Source organism: Onychomys torridus, chromosome 9 (genome assembly GCF_903995425.1).
Source record: "Onychomys torridus chromosome 9, mOncTor1.1, whole genome shotgun sequence".
Taxonomy (NCBI): Eukaryota; Metazoa; Chordata; class Mammalia; order Rodentia; family Cricetidae; genus Onychomys; species Onychomys torridus.
The window spans coordinates 17944449-17964369 of record NC_050451.1 but is presented as its reverse complement, the minus strand read 5'-3'; the positions used below and the strand labels follow the sequence as shown (position 1 = coordinate 17964369).

General features: G+C 44.2%; 2 protein-coding genes across 7 annotated transcripts in view; one reads left to right on the top strand and one right to left on the bottom strand.

Moving 5' to 3' along the window:
• Nkiras1 (NFKB inhibitor interacting Ras like 1) overlaps nt 1–19921 on the top strand; it is a 44272-nt gene that overhangs the window by 5410 nt on the left and 18941 nt on the right. For 3 of the 4 annotated variants that reach the window (XM_036199011.1, XM_036199012.1, XM_036199013.1), the window contains exons 3-4: nt 890–1131; nt 5008–5601. In XM_036199011.1, the coding sequence (XP_036054904.1) occupies nt 890–1131; nt 5008–5250 (485 nt within the window). In that variant the 3' untranslated portion in view covers nt 5251–5601. Of the gene's footprint in view, nt 1–889; nt 1132–5007; nt 5602–19921 lie in introns of those variants that run through there. The other variant, XM_036199014.1, reaches the window with a different exon arrangement.
• Nucleotides 7534–19921, bottom strand: part of Ube2e1 (ubiquitin conjugating enzyme E2 E1) — a 56144-nt gene continuing 43756 nt past the window's right edge. For all 3 annotated transcript variants that reach the window (XM_036199016.1, XM_036199015.1, XM_036199017.1), the window contains 3 exons: nt 10216–10348; nt 9226–9373; nt 7534–8313 (listed from right to left, as the gene is read on the bottom strand). In XM_036199016.1, coding sequence (XP_036054909.1) covers nt 8216–8313; nt 9226–9373; nt 10216–10348 — 379 coding nt within the window. In that variant the 3' untranslated portion in view covers nt 7534–8215. The remainder of the gene's footprint in view (nt 8314–9225; nt 9374–10215; nt 10349–19921) is intronic.

Here is a 19921-nt window from a genome sequence, read left to right as displayed (position 1 = left end):
TAGGTATTAGTTTCTTTGACTATTATAGTTCATAAATATAGGTAATCTCACTGCCAAATTTTTATTGCCATTTTTATATAGAAGAAAAAATTTTACTTTTTTGGCAGACCTAATGCTAGACCAATTCTAATACCAGAAGAAAGGTTTAGTTTGTTGGACAAGGTCTTATGTAGCCCAAGCCAGCCTCAGATTCCTACACAGTTAAGCCTAACCTTGAACTACTGATCCTCCTGTTCATACCACCCAAGGGCTGGATATAAATGTGTCACCTCAATCAGTTATGAGAAGAAACGTCTCTTTTGTTTTCTTGAGGCTGGCTGCCCTAGAAGTCACTGTAGACCAACCAGGCTAATCTTGAACTCACAGAGATCCTCCTGCCTCTGCCTCCCAAGTAGTAGAATTAAAGGTGTCGACTACCATGTCTGGCAGAAGAAATGATTTTTAAAGAGTATGTGTGTGTATGGGTGGGTGGGTGGGGCATGTGAGCCTCTGTAGAGAATAAAGGATGACCTTGTAGAGTCAATTCTCTCCTACCTTTTAGTAGGTCCCAGGAATCGAACAAACTCAGGTCACCAAGCTTGAGAGCTATCTTGATGGTCCAAAGAATATTTTTAGAAAAACAAGATACTTTCAGATGAATAACTACTTTTAATTTTGAAGAAATTAGTAAAGTAGAAATTTGATTATTATATATGGTGTGTGGGGAACCTAGAAAGCCAGCTTCAAAAGGATAGGGAACTAGTGAATAACTGACCCTGGTTCTTTTTTTTGAAACTATAGCCTTGGCTGGCCTGGAATTTACAGAAATCCACCTGCCTATGCCTCCTGAGTGCTGGGATTACAGGTGTGAGCCACCATGCCTGGCTGACCCTGGTTCTTTTCAATCTAGGAACGGAAGACTGTGAGACAATGGAAGACGTGTACATGGCCTCGGTGGAGACGGACCGTGGAGTGAAGGAGCAGCTCCACTTATATGACACCCGAGGCCTGCAGGAAGGCGTGGAGCTGCCAAAGCATTATTTCTCTTTTGCTGATGGTTTTGTTCTTGTGTACAGTGTGAATAACCTTGAATCCTTTCAAAGAGTAGAGCTTCTGAAGAAAGAAATTGATAAGTTCAAAGACAAAAAAGAGGTAAGTGGCTATTTCAGATACCAAGTGTGAAGTCTAACACTGTTAGAATCGAAGTGTAGTGTAGCATTTTTGTGTAGTTCACACATTTCAAAATCATTCACTTGTATTGGCAGTATCTGTACACACAGGGTATGCAGGATAGGCTGAGCCCATTTAGCACAAGCGTGGCTTTCTACCTAGTTCTGTTTGACTCTCTACAATGTGTGCTTACCTAGCTCCCTCACTCAGGTCCTGCACAGCTCAGTCATGTGTGGGATCATTGCTTCTTCAGGCTTTTAGGATATCTGTAGCAAAACAGGGCTCTTGTTATCCTCAACCTAAAAAAGCACATACAAGCTAATAACTAGTCATCAACTCCTACCTACTTGCCACTGCTCTTCTACCTGGAATTCTCTAGTCACACATCTTCTCTACACTCTCACACAGCTCAGCCATTATCTTCGGAGTCATGTGGCACACTGGTTAATAGCATTGATAAATTGTTTTAGCCCAGATTCTTACACTTTACTTACTTACTTGCTTATTTATTTGTTGGTTGGTTGGTTGGTTTTTCAAGGCAGGATTTCTCTATAACAGCCCTGGCTGTCCTGGAACTCGATTTATTTATTTATTTGTTGGTTGGTTTTTCTTTTCTTTCTTTCTTTTTTTTTTTTTTTTTCATTTTTTTGGTTGGTTTTTCAAGGCACGGTTTCCTCAAACTGGGATTAAACATTCACTAATACACCCAGCTGATTGGCCATCTTTTAAAAAATAAGTTATGCTAAAAGACTTATTTTAACTTTGATTATGTGGAGTGGGGAGTGGGGAAGAGTTATATGCACATGAGTGCAGGTGTCTGTAGAGGCCAGAAGAGGGCATCAGATATCTGGAGCCACCAATGTGCCTCTGTCCTCTGTTAGAGCAGTATGTGTACCACTTAGTAATGTTTCCAGTCCCAAAGTTGAACATTTTTTTTAGTTTTATTACTTATCTTAGACAGGGTCTGCCTGTATAGCCTTGGCTGGCCCTGAACTCATGGAGATCCACCTGCCTCAGTTTCCTGAGGGCTGGAACTAAAGGCATGTACCACTACACGTGGCCTTTTTTGTTTTGTTTTGTTTTGTTTTGTTTTGTTTTTCAAGACAGGGTTTCCGTGTGTAACAGTCCTGGCTATCCTGGAACTCACTTTGTAGACCAGGCTGGCCTTGAACTCACAGAGATCCACCTGCCTCTGCCTCCCAAGTGCTGAGATTAAAGGTGTGCACCAACACCTCCTGGCTACACCTGGCCTTTCAAGTAGTCATTTGAATGCTGTGCTGACAATAGGCATTGGGGGAATAAGATAAGGAAGGCTAGTGAGCAGGAGAAAAAGCAAGGGGTAAGTAGGGGTACCCAGAAAGCAAATGAAGCTAGCACTTATACCAAACAGGAAGTAACCCCACTGTCAAGTTCTCTAGGTAGATCAGAAAGGTTGGGGACTAAAAAATGATGGATCTATAATATATGGAAGTTAGGGCAAACTCTAGGGAACTAATGAGAAGCAGCCTGATTGGAGGTGGGGAAAATAAACACAGAAGCTACAGTAGCTCTTTGACTAGTTTTGCTATAAAGGAGAACAGGCCCTGGAGAAGGATGCTGCATCGGGCTCCAGATCTCATTAGATGGTTGTGAGCCACCATGTGGTTGCTGGGAATTGAACTCAGGACCTCTGGAAGAGCAGTCGGTGCTCTTAACCTCTGCGCCATCTCTCCAGCCCCGGGAAGTGTTTCTTTACATAACAGTAACAGATAGGGGTGACTGGCTGGAGGAGTGATGGAGTGATACTCATCCTTGTCCAAGCAGCGAAGGATGGCTGGTTCTAGAGCCATTGAGATGGGCTGGGAAGATGACAGGTCAGTTCGCTGGTGAAGACGTTCTCTTTCAGTTTACTTTCTTCCCGTAAAACAGCAGGGTCATCAGTTAAAGGACAGAAGAAAAAACGCTGGAAAGGCCATGGTCTGAGATGTCATCTAGCTGAAGAAATTAAATGCAGTAATCTGTTGGAGGACACGAGCTGGAGATTGGTGGTTATAAAGTGGGAACCCCCACCCCCAGCAGGGCTAAGAGTGAAATTTAACCTAGGGCTTAGCATGTGGTGGGATAATAGACAGGGTGGAGATGAAAGTCATCTGGGCTGGGTGAGGGACTTTGGATGTGAGGTCGACTGCAGCGAGAGGCAGCAGAGCCAGAGGGTGCATCGTAGTGTTAGTAAGAATGGCTGCAGGTAGGCATAAGGAGGAAGATAGGATTGGTGTGGGCTGCCTGGAAACAAATCTTTCCCAAAGATCTAGGGAGTGGCCATGGAGGGAATGATTGGTTAGGAGGAAATTATGATCACCAGAAAAGTCGAAGCCAGGAGACCAGGTTATCGAAGCCTAAGGAAGGAGTAACACTGTTAGGACTATAGCCACAGTAGTGATGGGTGACCAGGAAATTAGTCAGTGACAGCAACAGCATGTGGGTTGGGGATTGACAGGTGGGTGTGTTGGACGAGGGGCGCTAGCCTTCTGTAGCAGTGTTTAGGAGGACCCTGTGCTGGCTCATTTTATGCAACTTGACACAAGCTAGTCATTTGGGAAGAGGAGACTTCAAGAAAGTGCCCCCACCAGATTGGCCTGTAGGGCATTATCTTAATTGATGATTGATGTAGGAAGGCCCAGCTCATAATGGGTAGTGGCATTCCTGGCTGTGGTACTGGGTACTTTTAGAAAGCAGGCTGAGCAAGCTACAGGGAACAAGCCAGTAGGCAGCACTCCTCAATGTCCTGTTTCAGTTCCTATTCTGACTTCCCTCAGTAATGGGCTGTGACCTGGGAGTTGTAAGCTGGAATAAACCCTTTCCTTCCCAAGCTGGGTTTGATCAGTGTTTTATCACAGCAATAGAAACCCCAAGACAGATATGTTGGAGCAGCACTAAAGAACTACATACCTTCTGTACATTGCCTCTTCTCAGGACTCAGCAGTGGTGGGAGGAGTACCCAGAGCTCAGGCCTTCTCCAGAGGCCAGGCACACAGCTGTGGTTCAGCGCTCTGCTAGGAAGAACTGCTCCACGCGTGCTCTTCCTTTGGGGCTTTGGCACTGTGGTTCTGTGCTATGCTCTAGTCATGCCAAGGACTGCCTGCTGGGTAGCTAAATTTGAATGCATGATTTACTTGTATTTGGGGTAAAATGTTCCTCTTGGCTCACAATTCAGAGGATATTTAGTAGGCACCTTTCAAGGACAGAATAACCAAGAAACCACTAGCATTCTAGAGGTACAGAACTCTCAGCTCCACAGCATCTTTACATTGAAACAATGTAGTCATGGTAAGCTATGGTCCTAGATTGGGTGGTAATTTCCAAGTCACTTAGCCAGAAGTTAGTTAAAAATATAGATTGTAGCCGGGTGGCGGCGGCGGCGGCGGCGGCGGCGGCGGCGGCGGCGGCAGAACACACCTTTAATCCCAGCACTCGGAGGCAGAGGCAGGCGGATCTCTGTGAGTTCGAGGCCAGCCTGGGCTACCAAGTGAGTTCCAGGAAAGGTGCAAAGCTACACAGAGAAACCCTGTCTCAAAAAACAAAAAACAAAATATATAGAAGGTTTGTATGTACTCACATAAAAGAAGTGAGGTGATGCTTCTCTTATTCCTATCCTATCTGAAGACACCCCCACCAGCCTAGTACTGGGGACTGACCTAGGGCCTCGTGCCTCAGTCTTTTATTTTTTAAACTTTGTTTTTGACAGGGTCTAACTAAGTTGCCCAAGCTGGCCTTGAACTTGCAATCCTCCTGCCTCAACTCTAGAGCAGCTGAGATTACTGGCTCTCACCTCGATATCATTTAAGTAAAGCAGTCTGCTAAGTCACCATTTTCTTTCAGGTGGCAATTGTTGTGCTGGGAAACAAAATCGACCTTTCTGAGCAGAGACAAGTGGATGCTGAGGTGGCGCAGCAGTGGGCGAAGAGTGAGAGAGTGAAACTGTGGGAGGTGACAGTGACTGACCGGAGGACACTGATTGAGCCCTTCACTTTACTAGCCAGCAAGCTTTCCCAGCCCCAGAGCAAATCCAGCTTCCCTTTGCCTGGGAGGAAAAATAAGGGGAACTCCAATTCTGAAAACTGAGTCAAGCCTTGAACCGTCCGTAGCATGGCACAAGGTTACGGTTTACCATTGCCCTTTATAAACCACCTCTGGGACTTAGGGAACCCTAGTGGGAATCCAATGCACTTTATGTTATAGTTAACTTACTGGGCTAAGTTATTATTGTTGGACATTTTGTCTTTATTTGAAACCTATTCTTGAAATCACCATCTTTGTTATCTATGTTGCGCTTTTCATTAATAGTAAAATAAAATTTGTAGAGTATGCAGTGTTCCATGGGAACCCTTCTAGCCTGTCAGGAACTGTCCAGTCATTGTAATTTTATGCAAATTCCTTATTGCGAATATAATTTCAAAAAGGCTTATTACTATATGTATGTGATATGTGTTTGCAGTCAGTTCCAGGAGTTGAACTCAAGTTGCTGGACTACCTTTCAGTGGAGGAGGCTGATCAGGATTGGAGACATTGCTGTTAAGATTGATGTTCTTGCTGGGTGGTAGTGGTGCATGCCTTTATCTCAGCACTCAGGAGGCAGAGGCAGGTGGATCTCTGTGAGTTGAAGGTCAGCCTGGTCTACAGAGTGAGTTCCAGGACAGGATCCAAAGCTACAGAGAAACCCTGTCTTGAAAAACAACAAACAAACAAACAAAATTGATGCTCTTGCAGAAGACTTGGGTTCAATTCCTAGTACCTACATGGTGGCTCACAACTACCAGTAGCTGATTCCAAGAGATCCAATGTCCTCTCTCGACTTCAAGTACTGCATGCACAGTGCCCATATATACATGCAGTGAAAATCACTCATACACATAAAATATCTAAATTTCTTTAAAGGTTAATCACTAATATCTAAGATTATAAAACTTGACAATTGTTTTGTGTACCTAAATTGTATCAATAATGACAATTTGGATCCACATGTGTTAAATTCTTATTTCACAGAGGCTTTGCTAAATAGAACAAAAGTCATGGTTTTGCTTTGCTCTAAATATTTAACCGAGTAAGTACTATAGTTTATGGAAGATCTTAGCCAAATCTGAAGAGTGTGGGTCACTGTGTTAAAAAGCTTGATAGCACTATCCTAAGAACTAGGAAATAAGCTGCTTGGAGGCTTCAACTATGAGTCAACTTTAAGAATATATTAAGACCACAAGTAAAGTATGGAGTCTTCCTTACAGTGATCACAGTGGCTGTCTCAGTCTAGTGAGTTCAAGCCAACAGGACCACTGTGAATAACATCAGCATCGTTGCTCTTTGCTTTTTTTTGTTGGTGGTACTGCAGACTGAACACACAGTGCTTCATGCACATGTATCATTGACCTTTTTACTTTTTGAGAAAGGGTCTTAATAAATTACTTAGGCAGAATCCGTGTGCCCTAGTCAACCCTGAATACTGGGCTTATAGCCACGGTTTGCCCTGCCATCTCTCTTGAAAGACAGGGCTTGTTTGGACTAAAGTCTTCCTCTGCTGGGAATAAAGGTGTGTGCCACTATGCCCAGTCTTGGCCAATTCTTTTTTTTTTTTTTTTATTTTTAAAGACAGGGTGTCACTTTGTAATATCCCTGACTGTCCTGGATCTCGTTCTGTAGACCAGGCTGGCCTTGAACTCACAGAGATCCACCTGCCTCTGACTCCTGAGTGCTGGGATTTAAGGTGTGCACCCCCCCCCTATACTTTTTTTCTCTTTGATTGCTAAGTCACTTCTCTCAGTTATATAATGAACATGTTCTGGGTCAGTTTTCCTTTTTGTGAGAAATGATCTCATGTAGTCTAGGCTAGTCTCAAACTCAGTGTGTAGCTGAGGATAACCTTGAACTCAGATTCTCTGGCCTCTACCCACATGCTAGGGTGACAGGCTTTTACCTACACGGGTCTGGGGAAATGTGCAGCTGCAGCAGCAGCAGCAGCAGTAGCACCAGCAGGAATCAAACTCTGCCCTGCAAAGCCAGCGGTGGCACCAGCTCACCAGGCAGCTCACTTCTTCTGTTACTGCTACATCCGCAAATCAGATAATGCTTTCAGAAACAGGCATCTTTGAAGCTCAGCTGACTATTAATTCTTTTTTTGTTTTGTTTTGTTTTCTGTTTTTTTTTTTTTTGAGATAGAGTTTCTCTGTGTGGCTTTGAAGCCCATCCTGGAACTTACAGAGTTCTGCCTGCCTTTGCCTCCTAACTGCTGGAATTAAAGGTGTGGGCCACCAATGGCTGTTAGTTTTTCAATCGTCCTGGCATATGTAAGTCATGTGTATTCCTGAACCTGCTTCAGAAGCAAAGACTCTAGAGAGAGAAATGAGCACGGCAGGGTCAGGGTTGTTCTTAATATTGTTTATTAGCACAGTAACAAATGCAGACGTAAGAAGTCTAAAACACATAACCAGTCCACTGAGCAGTTCCTATTCCTCACCTATGGTTAACAGCTTAAGGTATTTCACTACAGGTTTCCACAAATCCTGATTCAACCTTTAAAGTAATTTGCATATGAAATAAAATACATTAACTACTCGTTTCCTACATGGTGTCTCATAGCCAGGTGTCCATTTTATATATAGAAGGTAATGATCTCTATAAACTGTTAAATACCATTGTTTCCTTCTAAGAAGTAAAGAGACAAATTCCAACTTTTTTAAACAAGAAAATGGGACTTTACATAAGCGGCCATGTGTGTAACCTATAAAAATTTAAGCTGATTTTGAAATGACAGTAGACTACAGTCAATGAAACCCAAGTGTCTACATGTACATTCTTCCCTGTTGGACTCAAAGTCAGCTAATCTTGCAAAACTGACAGCTCGAAAAGTCACTATTACCAATTTGTCTACTGTAGCAAGATACCTTAAGTTACAACAAAATCTTAGGAAGTAAGACTGAATAATATCTGTTATAGAAATACCCTACTCTTTACCAACTCCCACCCTCCCCCACCCTTTCAAAATCATAAGCAGCTCTCTTCTGTGACAGACAGATAATGTAAGAACTGAAAACCCAGTTTATGTAGCGTATCTCTTGGTCCACTGTCTGGCCATTCTGTCGTGTTCTGCTCTGTTGGTCATATACTGAGTGGCAATACTTCCCACCAAAGGGTCAGCTGGAAGAAAAACATGTAGATTACTTTGGAGAAAGAAAATCAGACACTTTGGATATTAACACAGAGCAAACAGTTATGACCATGCCCTATGCCTGAAACACTCGCCAGGGTGTTTTCAAAAAGATTTACTTGATGTGTATGAGTACTCTGCCTGCATGCTAGAGATGCAGGCTGCCATGTGGGGGCTGGGAACTGAACCCGAGTTCTCTGCAAGAACAATTGCTCTAAATAGATGGGCCATTTCTCCAGCCCCAGCTTCTCATCTTTAATAGAAAGTAAAACAAGGAGTTTGGGAGGAGTCTTGCTAAAAAATGAGTGGCCTGGCCATATTTTCTTCTCCGACTTCTCTCCCAACAAGTGACGCTCCTCCTCTTCATGTGTATGACCAAACGTACAAGTCTGGCTGCCCAAGGCTCCAGGACCACCTCTGCTCACCACTCAGAGCACTGTGGATGCTGCAAAACCTTTGTGGCTGGTGCAATTGACACCACCTATTGTACTCTGTATGCCTAGAAAAGGCCAAAACCCAGACCCCCAACTAAAAATGGTTCTCTGAAAATGGAATGACTAATTAAATTTGTATGTTTAATCAATTCTTTTTATTTTAAAACCATTAGTCCCAATAAGATTGTAATTCTGTAATCACCAAGTACTTAGCAGAAAAATACCACTTTCCAAAGTGAGAACTGGCTATGGGGCAAGTGGTCACTGAACCACCACCCAAACAGGGAGGCAACAGCCACTCATTCAGCCTCGGCGCTGGACATAAGAGTAGGCAAGCAGCAATGTTTTCCAGCTAGTGAGTTAAACTCTGATTAAAACATCCCTTGAAAACATGGGTCTTAGTTTATGTGGAAAACAAGTACCTTTTCATTTAGTAAGAAATAAAGTGCAGAAGATTATTAACCTTACCAGGATTGCAGTCTGTAAGGAGTGAGCAGATAGAGAGGAGGACTTTCGAGATGGTTAGTGCTGGGCTCCAGTTGTCTTTCAATATGTCCAAGCAAATAACTCCTTGGCTATTAATATTACAGTGATAAATTCTTGTACGAAACGTAACCTAAAAATAAGGTTATTGTCAAGCAGCATTCTGGAAGGAGACTTTTACTCTACATTTCAGCTGACTAATCCACAGACTGTGAGGTGACAGAGCTTGTTCACACTGTCGCCTTTCATTTGAAGGCGATGCCCACTGTCAAAGGCTGAGGAGGTTCAACACTTCCTCTATTCTTTTCTAGACAGGGTTTCTCTGTGTAGTCCTGGCTGGCCTGGAGCTCACTCTGTAGAGATCTGCCTGCCTCTGCCTCCTCAGTACTCGGATTAAAGGTGTGTACTAACACCACCCAGCAGGGTTTTTCTTTTCTTGATCAGGCTAGCCTTGGACTGTGCATCCCAGATTAACTGCAAACTTTTGATCCTCCTGCCTGTTGCCATACCCAGAGTGCTGGGATGACATGTTTGGCTTAATTTTAATGTTTTAAATATGAATATTTCTAAGTTTGAATTGTTGGTTGTTTGCTGACCTCTTGTGTTAGCTGGTAGTAATACACTGCTTTTGAGTAAGCTTCAAATCTAATAAACTTGACTATAAATAGCACAGGTTTTAAGCACTTACCCCTAGAAATGCCTATTGCTAACTGAGGAGCCAACTCAATCAACAATCATCATATTCAGTTAAAACTAGCAAACACTGTATACTCAAGAAGCTAAGATCTTTTCTGACCCATATATCAGATCTAGACTGTCTACCTAAATCACTAAAATGGAGCACCCACAGGTAAGGAGGCCTGGGTAGGACACCAACACAGCATGGAAGAAATCTAGCTTTCATGATTACATTTTTAAAACTTCAATGTGTCTCTGACAGGGACAGTCAAATCTGAGAATACACAGACTTCTTACCTTTGGAGGCTTGAAGGGATATTCTGGTGTAAAAGTGATATCAAGGAAGAATACGCCACCTTCATACACAGACCCCGGGGGCCCGAGAATGGTTGATCTCCATTCATAGATGTTGTCACCTTTGGGACCAGCACTGTGAAAAATAATACATCAGCAGATAAAGGATGGTGACATTGTCTCAGAAAAGGAAAGAATCCCCCCTCTCCATCCTTTTGATTTAATGTCTGGGTTCTCTTCATAAAGGCTGTGGTATAAACTCATCCTCCATCAGAAAGTGAGCCATGACAGAAGAACATCCGGTCCATGCTAAGTCTACCAGTTATAACCAGATACGATGCTTTCAACTCTCAAACAGCAATTAAAACTTGTCTTAGGAGCTAGGTTGGTGACTGTCAGGTCTCAAAGACAAGTCTCAGTGCAGTGTCTCCTTCCCACAGCTGCTTCTCGACCTTACAATTCAGCTGTTTGGGGCTCTCTTGGTCCACACACTCTATTGGCTTTTCTGGTTTCTCTCTTGGCCTCTTGTTCCATGGCTCCTCTCTTGTTCGCTTGCCCCCACTTTCTCTTTCTCTCTCACCCTCTCCCTCCCCCTCCCCCTCCCCCCTCCCGGCAATGGCCCTGTTCATTCTGCTGGCCAGGTTCAGTCTGGACTCTTCCAGATGCCTCTGCCTGTTCTCCCCCTTTTTTCTAAAACCTCCTCAACCACACCTAGGACAGATCATGTTCTCATTTCTCATTCAGTGACAAATAAGTTTTCTCAGAGCTACATCATCTCTTGTAACCATTTCTAGTACCAAGAATCTCATTTTATGACCCATACACTGACTCTTCCTTGTACTCTATCTCCATAATCTTTGCCCTAACTAAAGTGCTTGGCAGAGTTTGGACCCTGGTGGGGCTGGTCAGCTAGCCAGGCTAGCAAATTGGTGAACTCCACATTGAGATAAAGACATACAACATAGACTTCAGTCTCCACATGCACACATATGAACATGGACATAAACACGCTATTGCTTTAGCTAATAAATTTCTAAGCTCCTCCACTTCTGGTCCTCTGAGACAGAGTGGTCCAGGCTGGCTTGAAGTCATGATCCTCTTGACTCAGCTCCTACAAATGCTGATTCAGCTGTTATCCCAACTTGGTGACGTTACTTTTTACTTTATAAACTGAGGAGAAAGGAGAATGTCAAGTATGTAACCCGTTTTCACTTTAGTGTTAAACTAAACACTAATGCGTGTATATAAGCCACTAACCAAACCCTGTTGTTAAATATGCGTGTTTACACCCTTGGTGACACTATCCTTAAAACATTGCACTGGCTTCCAGAGGGCTTTGTATTCAGCACCTCAACAAAAGTGGTGACACTTACCCTCCAATTCTAAGACCTACGAAGACCTGCTCCTATCAGTCAGCAAAGTACTATGGCAAGAACAATTGGGGAGTAGTATACTGCATGCAGGCAAATGGCAATGGAGCGGACAAAACTACTCCCCTCAATCCCCCAGACAGTTTTCTCTGTGTAGCTTCCTTGGCTGGCCTTGAACTCAGAGATCCACCCCCTCTGCCTCCCGAGTGCTGGAATTAAAGGCTTATGCCACCACCGCCTGGCTCAAAACTGCAAAACGGTTCTTTTAATACACCAGATTTGCTCAGACTCTCAATGAATGCTCATGTACAAGGCAGAGTGCCAGATGGCCATGGACTGGGGGCTGAACAAGACTGTCCCCCAAAATTCATGTTAACTGATTCAAAGCAGGCTTGATCTTTTCAGATGAGGGGACAGAGATGAAGTGGAAGAGAGAGGGACTAAGAGGCCACCTGTGGCTGTACTTCCTTAAACCTAACCACACAGCTTCTTTCCCCTTTCAGACTGAAAGTTAGGATGAGGGAAAGAAGAAAATCACACGATAAGAGTGAGCTTTGCAAAGACAACAAGCTGGGGTGAAAACACCGAACACCAATGACACTGGGACTTTAAAACACGGGCCTGACCAAACTGGGATGACCACATGCAGCACGGGCTCAGACACAGACCTGAACACTGACCCTGTGACCCCAGCAAGGTCGGAAAGCCAGGGCAAGCTCCTGTCAGACTCAGCAGTATTCAGAAAGTAAGAGTGGCTCACAGACTCCGACCCTGGAGACAGTTAGGTCAAGAAGGGGAAGTCATTCTGGAGGAGCTCAGTGCCCTTCTAAGACAGACCTCACCACAGAATGCGAGCTTTATACCTGCTACATGAGGGCCATGCAACAAGACAGCTGTCTAGAAACTAAGAAATGATGTCTTCTTACCACATAAAGACTGCCAGCACTTAGGTCTTGGATTTCCTTTCAAGTTCAATCAACACTATTCCAAATTGCCTTCTAAAAATATCCATTGTCGGGCTGGCAAGATGGTTCAGCAGGTAAAGCTGCTTGCTGCCAAGCCTGAAAACCTGAGTTCAATCCACAGAACCAGCTCTTCACAAACATGCAGACCAGGCTGTCCTTGAACTCAGAGATCCATCTACCTCTGCCTCCAGAATGCTGGGATTAAAGTCATGTGCCACCACAGCCAACATTATAACTTTTTAAAAAAATAAAAATACTAACGACAAGGAGCCATACTTTTAAAAATATCTAACTTGATAATGCTAAGAAGCCAACCTAGAAAAAATAAGAGGGTCAGTACCCTAAAAGTGACATGGCCTCTTAAAACAAAAGCTTAGCAATATGCAGACTCCAGAGAGCAACTGATGGGTCTCAAACTTGATTGACCATCAGAATAAAACTGGAACTAAAGACTCCTTAGCTCCCTTGGCAGATGGTGCTGAGTTTAGAGTATGTAAAAGACACTCCAGCGGGGGTGGGGTGGGAGTGTTGGAGATTTAGCTCAGTGGTAGAGTGCTTGTCTAGCAAGTGCAAGGCCCTGGGTTCGGTCCTCAGCTTGAGGGTGGGAGGGGAAGGGGACACTCCAGAACCTGCATGGAGATGCCCCTGCTTCTCCTATAGGCAATTCCCATGTAGACACAGGACCACTTGGGATACAGCTAGAAACCCAAATCAAGATTGTTCCTTTATAAAGGTGGGAAAGGTGTAAAGAAAGAGTTACAAATCTAGGGACTCAATATAAATGTTTTGTAACAAAGAAAAGGCTATGGTGCGTATTTCTGTTATACTTCAAAAAATGGAGAAGGGAGGTGGACTATCTATCCGAAGCTGCCAAGGAAAAGGTCTGTCCACACTCTCCTCCCTTCGGCCCTCTCTCCAGAAACAGTGTCACACTGTGGCGTCTAGGCTGATCTCACACTCCGGTGAGGATCCTCCTGCCAAGGCCTCCAAACACTGGCATGACAGATAGGCACCATCACACCCAGCTGCCCATCCATTTCCTGCTAGAATGGCTGAGGAGGCGGCTGACGCTCAGGTCAGCTAAACATATCTCTACTAGCCTTCTGCCCTCCTCTGTTGTGCTGACTCTGAACTCAAGACTCCTCCCTGCCCCATCTTCCCACGAGTTGGGGCTGTGGCGCCCACATTCCAGCACTGTTTCTTGCATTCACAGGAAAAACTTCCGTTTCCACAATAAGAAACTCAACTGTCACCAATCCGATGGTTACACTAAGTGAAGTTCTGACCTGAGAACTCGAGCACAGTGCTGGAGTCTACCCAGCCAGACTAGTGGAGAAGAGAGTTCTGCCGGTCTCTGCCCCACCCTCTCAAGTGCTGGGGTTACAGATGTGTGCTGCTACACCCAGCATTTACGTTGGTACTAGCAAGCCCAGTTTCCACCTCATCATGCCCAGCATTTTTACATGGATTCTGGGGGCTCAAAGTCAGTTCCTCATGCTTGTGAGGCCAGCTAGCACTTTATAAACTGAGCCAGGAATATGGACCTGCTAAAATTAGAGTCTGTCTGAAACTAACTGAAGAGATCACGGTTTGCCTTCCAGATTTTTTTCATTAAAGAAAAAAGATCTACTATTTATTTAAGTGTATGTGTATGGGTCTGTGTGTGTGTGTGTGTGTGTTGGTGCCAGTGGAAGCCAAAGAGGGTGTCTGACTTTCTGGAGCTGCAATCTCAGGTGGCTGTGAGGCACCTGAGGTGGGCACTGCCAACTGACCTTGGGTCCTCTGGAAAAGCAGCAAATGCTCTTAATCAATGAGCCACCTCTTCAGTCCCACTTACAGATTTTCTTAAACAGACATTTAAAGTTTCTCTGCAACCAAAATATGGTTCAAAACAAAAGTAAAGTAATACAACTCTTTACAAGGCAAAACCAGATGCTTGTTTCTTGTCAAATATATCAAGAAAAGTGGACATTGCTTTTAATTTAGTCCTTATCTTTTTTATTTCTATAATGGTTTCTGACCTAACACAGCTGCATAGCACCAGGAGCAGGCATAGCACCAGGAGCAGGCATAGCACCAGGAGCAGGCATAGCGAGCCACAGCACAATTCTGCTGGTGCAGCCAAGTCTGCGAACTGCCAGGTGCATCTCCTGAGTCAACAAAGGGGTTCTCCCCACCGGCAGCCGTCCTTGTGACCCCATGGCGCATGCTCGCCTCATTAGTGGGACACTGCTGACTATCATTCCTAAAACTACCATCGCAGTACCTGCTGCTCAGCACATGTGGCTGAAAGAGAATTTAAACAGCACAGCTGAGTTCAGTCATTTAAGACACAAGCCTAAAAACAAACCAACAAATAAAGCCACTGGAAAAGAACAAAACAAAACCCTGCCATTGGTGCAGTCCTAGTAGGATCCGATGTGCTCTGGGGTGACCTAAACTTTTCCAGTATAAAAATTTCCACAAAAAACAACTTCTGCTTTACAGTAATTTTTGTGAGTCCTCCCTACTTCCTCTCTCCAAGCCCTCTGCGGCTCTTCCATATCTACAGAAAAGCCAGCTACATCCCAGTCTTCAAATGAGAACCCTGAAGCAGAGGGTTACACTCCATTTTCAAATCTGTACTTCTAGCTATCAACATTAAAATTTTATTAGAAGACAGCACCTTGGCTTACAGACACACATTTCTGAGGCAGTTTCATAAGTTTACCATCTTTCCTATTCCACTGAGGGCTGAGATTATAGGTGTAGGTTTAATTCTAAAGACTTAGTTATCTGCTTTAAAAAAAAACCAGAGGTCATGGGGTTGGGAACAGAGGACAATGAGACTGAGCTAGAAGCAGGCAGACATATATATCAGCAAGAAGTGAGAGTAAAGGGCAGCGCAGTCCAAGTGGGCTAGCATGCTTCAACAGATCCCAAGCAATTTCTGGCATCCATGCTCTGATGGCTACTCCATAAAGTAAAGAACGAGCATCCCTAGGGAGCAAGAGGCTGTAAAGGCTGCCAACTGGCTAGTTACTCCATGGATCTCCTTTACAAGAGTTTCAAGATAGTGAGCAAGCCACTTATGTGAAGCACACACAACACTCCACCCAATGCCACATTTCAAAATAAGCCTCAGGGCGGTGGGTGATAGCTAGAGGCTAAATGAAATCTTCAACAGTGTCGAAGTCATTTCTGGGTCATTACACCTGAGAGGGAGGAGGATACTGCTAGTATCTGGCAGAGAGAGGTCAAAGGATGCACTACTAAGCATCCTAAAGTGCACCAGACAGAGCAAAACACAGAATCACTTCAGCTGTGGATTCCAGCAGTGTTGATGCCAGGAAGCCCTTCCTATCTTGGAGAACAAGGCTCAAGGTCAAGGTTGGAAAGAATAGGGCTCTAGCTGGTCACACTAATACCCAACATTATTTTACTGCTCTGTGTTTACTATAGAAAAAGAAATGCATGTGGATATTATTACTGTTGGATTTGCACATACTCTGAATGTCCTATGAACTTGCTACTCAAAATATAGTCCCCAGGCAAAGAAGCAATGTCAACATCACCTGGGATTTTGTTAGGAATGCACACAGCAGACTTCACCCTAGACCCAATCCACTTGCTTTTTAACAAGACCCCAAAATGATTCTTGAGTACAGAAATGTGTTGGGTATTATGTTCCCTGAAATATTGTGTGTTCCCCGAAATAAACATATCTGGGGTCAGAGAACAGACAGCCACTAGAACAAAGCCAAAAATGGTGGCTAGAAAATAGGAAGAGTAAGCCCTAACAGAAGTTGGGCGGTGGTGGTACACACCTTTAATCTCAGCACTTGGGAGGCAGAGCCAGGTGGATCTCTGAGTTCAAGGCCACTTTAGAAACAGCAAAGCATGGTGACCCACGCCTTTAATCCCAGAAACCCAACCTTTAATCCCAAGGAGTGGGGGCAGAAAGAGAAAAGTATATAAGGCATGAGGACCAGGAATTGGAGGAGAGAAAAACATGTAGAGAGAAAAGCGTGTATTTAGTTAAGCATTTGGCTGGAGAAGTGTTCAGGCTTTGGAGCAAGTGAGAAACTGTGGCTTGTTCTGTGTCTCTGATCTTCCAGCATTCACCCCAATAACTGGCCTCGGGTTTGAGTTTTATTAACAAGTACCTTTAAAATTCCTACTACAGTACACTCAAGTTTAGAAGTTAACAGTGGACATTAAATGGCAATAAGAATAATTTTCTAAGCTGGGAGGTGATGGCGAACACCTTTAATCCCAGCACTCGGGAGGCAAAGCCAGGCGGATTTCTCTGAGTTCGAGGCCAGCCTGGGCTACCAAGTGAGTTCCAGGAAAGGTGCAAAGCTACACAGAGAAACCCTGTCTCAAAAAACCAAAACCAAACCAAAACAAAACAAAAAACCCAAAACCAAAAACAACAACCAAACCCACAATCACCAACTCTTTCATTAAATGATAGTGATTTGTGACCTAGATGTGGGGAGCAGGAGGAGCTTAAAAAATGTCACCAGAGACTCAGAGGCCTGATGTAGTGGCACACATCTATAACCTCAGCACTGGAGAACTGAGGCAAAAGTGGGACTGGAGGGGGTTGGCCATTCTGTTCCATGAGACCAGGAGGGAAGATATGTGCTAAGTAAGCACTGTGCAGAAGTCTATAAGGGTGAGGAGAGGAGAGGAGGGTGCTGGAACTTCGAGAGCTGCAGTCAGTCACTGTCTCTTGGAAAGAACTTGTGGACCAAAGGCCCACCCGAGCAAGTCCGTTAGACTGGCTCTCACACAACACACCACTGTGTCCAGGGAATCTGGACAGCCTCACTAGAACAGAGTGGGTCAAGGCCATTGTATCTTCCTCAATAAAGGGAAGGAGACTGGCCTAGGCACCAAGTCATCCCCACAAAGATTTCTAATTCCTGTTATACCAACACTCAACTCTCCAACAGGAGAGTGTCCAACAGGAAGTGAACAAATCTCAAATGGGTCCAAATTCTGTGGCTCTCATAGTAGGTAAGCAAGAACTCTACATCTGAGTCACACCTCAGCTGTCTCTAAGGAATCAAAAGAAAAGTTGATTACTATTTTATGTGTATGGGTGTTGTCCCTGCACATGTCTGTGCACCACATGCATGCAGTGCCTGCAGAGATCAGAAGAGGGCATCAGATCCCCTGGAACTGGAGTTAAAAAACAGTTGAGTTGCCCTGTGGGTGCTGGGATCTGAACCTAGGCCCTCTGGAAGAGCAGCCAGGGCCCTTACTGCTCAGTCATCTCTATGGCCCTTTTAAGAGTTTTTTTTTTTTCTTCCGTCTTTTGGAAACTATCTCATGTAGAACAGGCTGACCTTGGAATCCTTCCTTCCCTACCTTCTAAGTGCAAAGGGATTTTTACTCTAACTTTTATAGAGCACAAGGCTGACGTGTAGGCTGCAGATGCTGTGGAATCGAGGTGTTGCAATATATTACAAACTAGGAGGAAAAACCTACCTGGGTTATTACACAGATATGATGTTGGCTATTTGGCTACACATCTGTCTTAGGTGTCTCTGGAGAGTGGTAATTTCCTCCCACACAGACTACAAGGCCTACCATATTAGTGTTCAACAATACTTAATCAAAAGCTCAAATATGTGCCACTGTTTTGGATTATATAGCAGTATTCAAATCAGGTGAAACAGTGACATCACCATCTCAATTCTTATCCAACTAGTCCTTCAACTCTAGTTGAACGACAATCTGATGCATCTGGAAAACAAGCGGCCATGTGAAGACTAAAGTCATGACTTACTTCTACTTTAGTATCTGTGTGTGTGCGCGCATGGGTAGTGGTCACAGGGCAACCACCAAGTGAACTCAGGGCTAGAAGCCGGGTACTTAGGCGTGGTTGCAGAACCTCTCCTGGGTATGTCATTACACTGGTCTGATCAGATTGAAAAAGAAAACAATTTCCAGTGTGACTTGTAAGTAGAGAGGCTGAGACAGGAATGGCTGGACTGGTTTTCAGTAACCTGAAATAAGCAGTACGCTTTTATCTCTGGTCTGGCAGCACATGCTGTGAGCTTGGAGAAAGCAAATGAAAGAACAATCAGTTCCTGGGTAACGGCTTAAAATGGAAGGATTAGAGAGTTATAGGAAAGCCATTTTCTTAGAAAGGTTAGCACGAGTATTAAGGATGACAGCCCTTTGGATTAGAGGAGAGGGCCTGGCGGAGAGCAGATCCTGTTCAATTTCCCTGAGACAGGGTTACTATGTTTATGGTCTGCTACTCTGGGTCCTGCTTCAGCCTCCGAGTGCTATAGGCATGTACTCCCTTGCCCAGCTTTGCAGACTTGTGGTGCTGTGTGGAGGATGTCTGGTGTCTTCCTCTATTTTTTGAGACACTCTCTTACCAAACCTGAAGCTCATTGTTTTATAGGCTGGCTACCCAGCAAAGTCTGGAATCAGTCTATCTCTGCTCTCCAACAGACATTAAAGGAACATGGAAGAGGTGGGAATTTGAACTCAGGCCTCTCTGCTTTCACAGCAAGAGCTCTTTCTCACTAAGCTGTCTCCTCAGCCCATTCATACTTTCTGACCACAGTGCGACTGTCTTTTGTTAGTGCTGAACCCTGAAGGCAATAGTGCCTGCCACAAGGAAAGCTGTTAAAGAACACCAAAATTCTCAGTGCCTGTGAGTTCCAGGTTCCAACTGCTGCCAATCTCAGAGAAAGGGCAGGGGGCTGAGCTGAGGCTGGAAATTTTGGAACCTTGATACAGTAATTTTCAGTCACTTACTGTGTGACATGAAACTGATTTGTATTGTTTGGCAAGACTTTTATTAGTAGTAGTAACAATCTTAAGTGGTGTTGTAGCCCCTGTTGCTCTAAAGACAGGCCATTTATATGAAATTTTCTACTTAGGGGGGGACTTCAGAACACTTCCATCTTGCCTTTCCCTTCTACCCACACACCATTCTCTTGTGGGACATGAAGATCCAGTCCATGTAACACCCTCAATCCAGAACTCATGTGGATTTCTCTGGAGGACAGACATGCTTTCAGAGAAAGCTGGCACTTACATGGCCAAGGAAAGAAAGGCCACAAAGAGCTCCTAAGAGCCTGGGCAAGAAACCCACAAGGTCAAGACTTCTCACAAATGCAAAATGCTATTTGCCATTTCACTCAGAACTTGGAGGGATTTTCCAGCGGCTGCAGCTGTGTGGGGAAAGAATCAGGCAGATGAAACCCCAGCTGTCTTCTATTATGCCAGACATTAAAGAAACTTGCAAATATGTAAAACAGCACCACTCTTCTAAGGTTCTTTAATTTTGGAAAACAGCTATTTTCATTTAAAATGCTGTCTATATTAATTGTTATTTCAAAATTAGATTTTAATGTTTGTTTT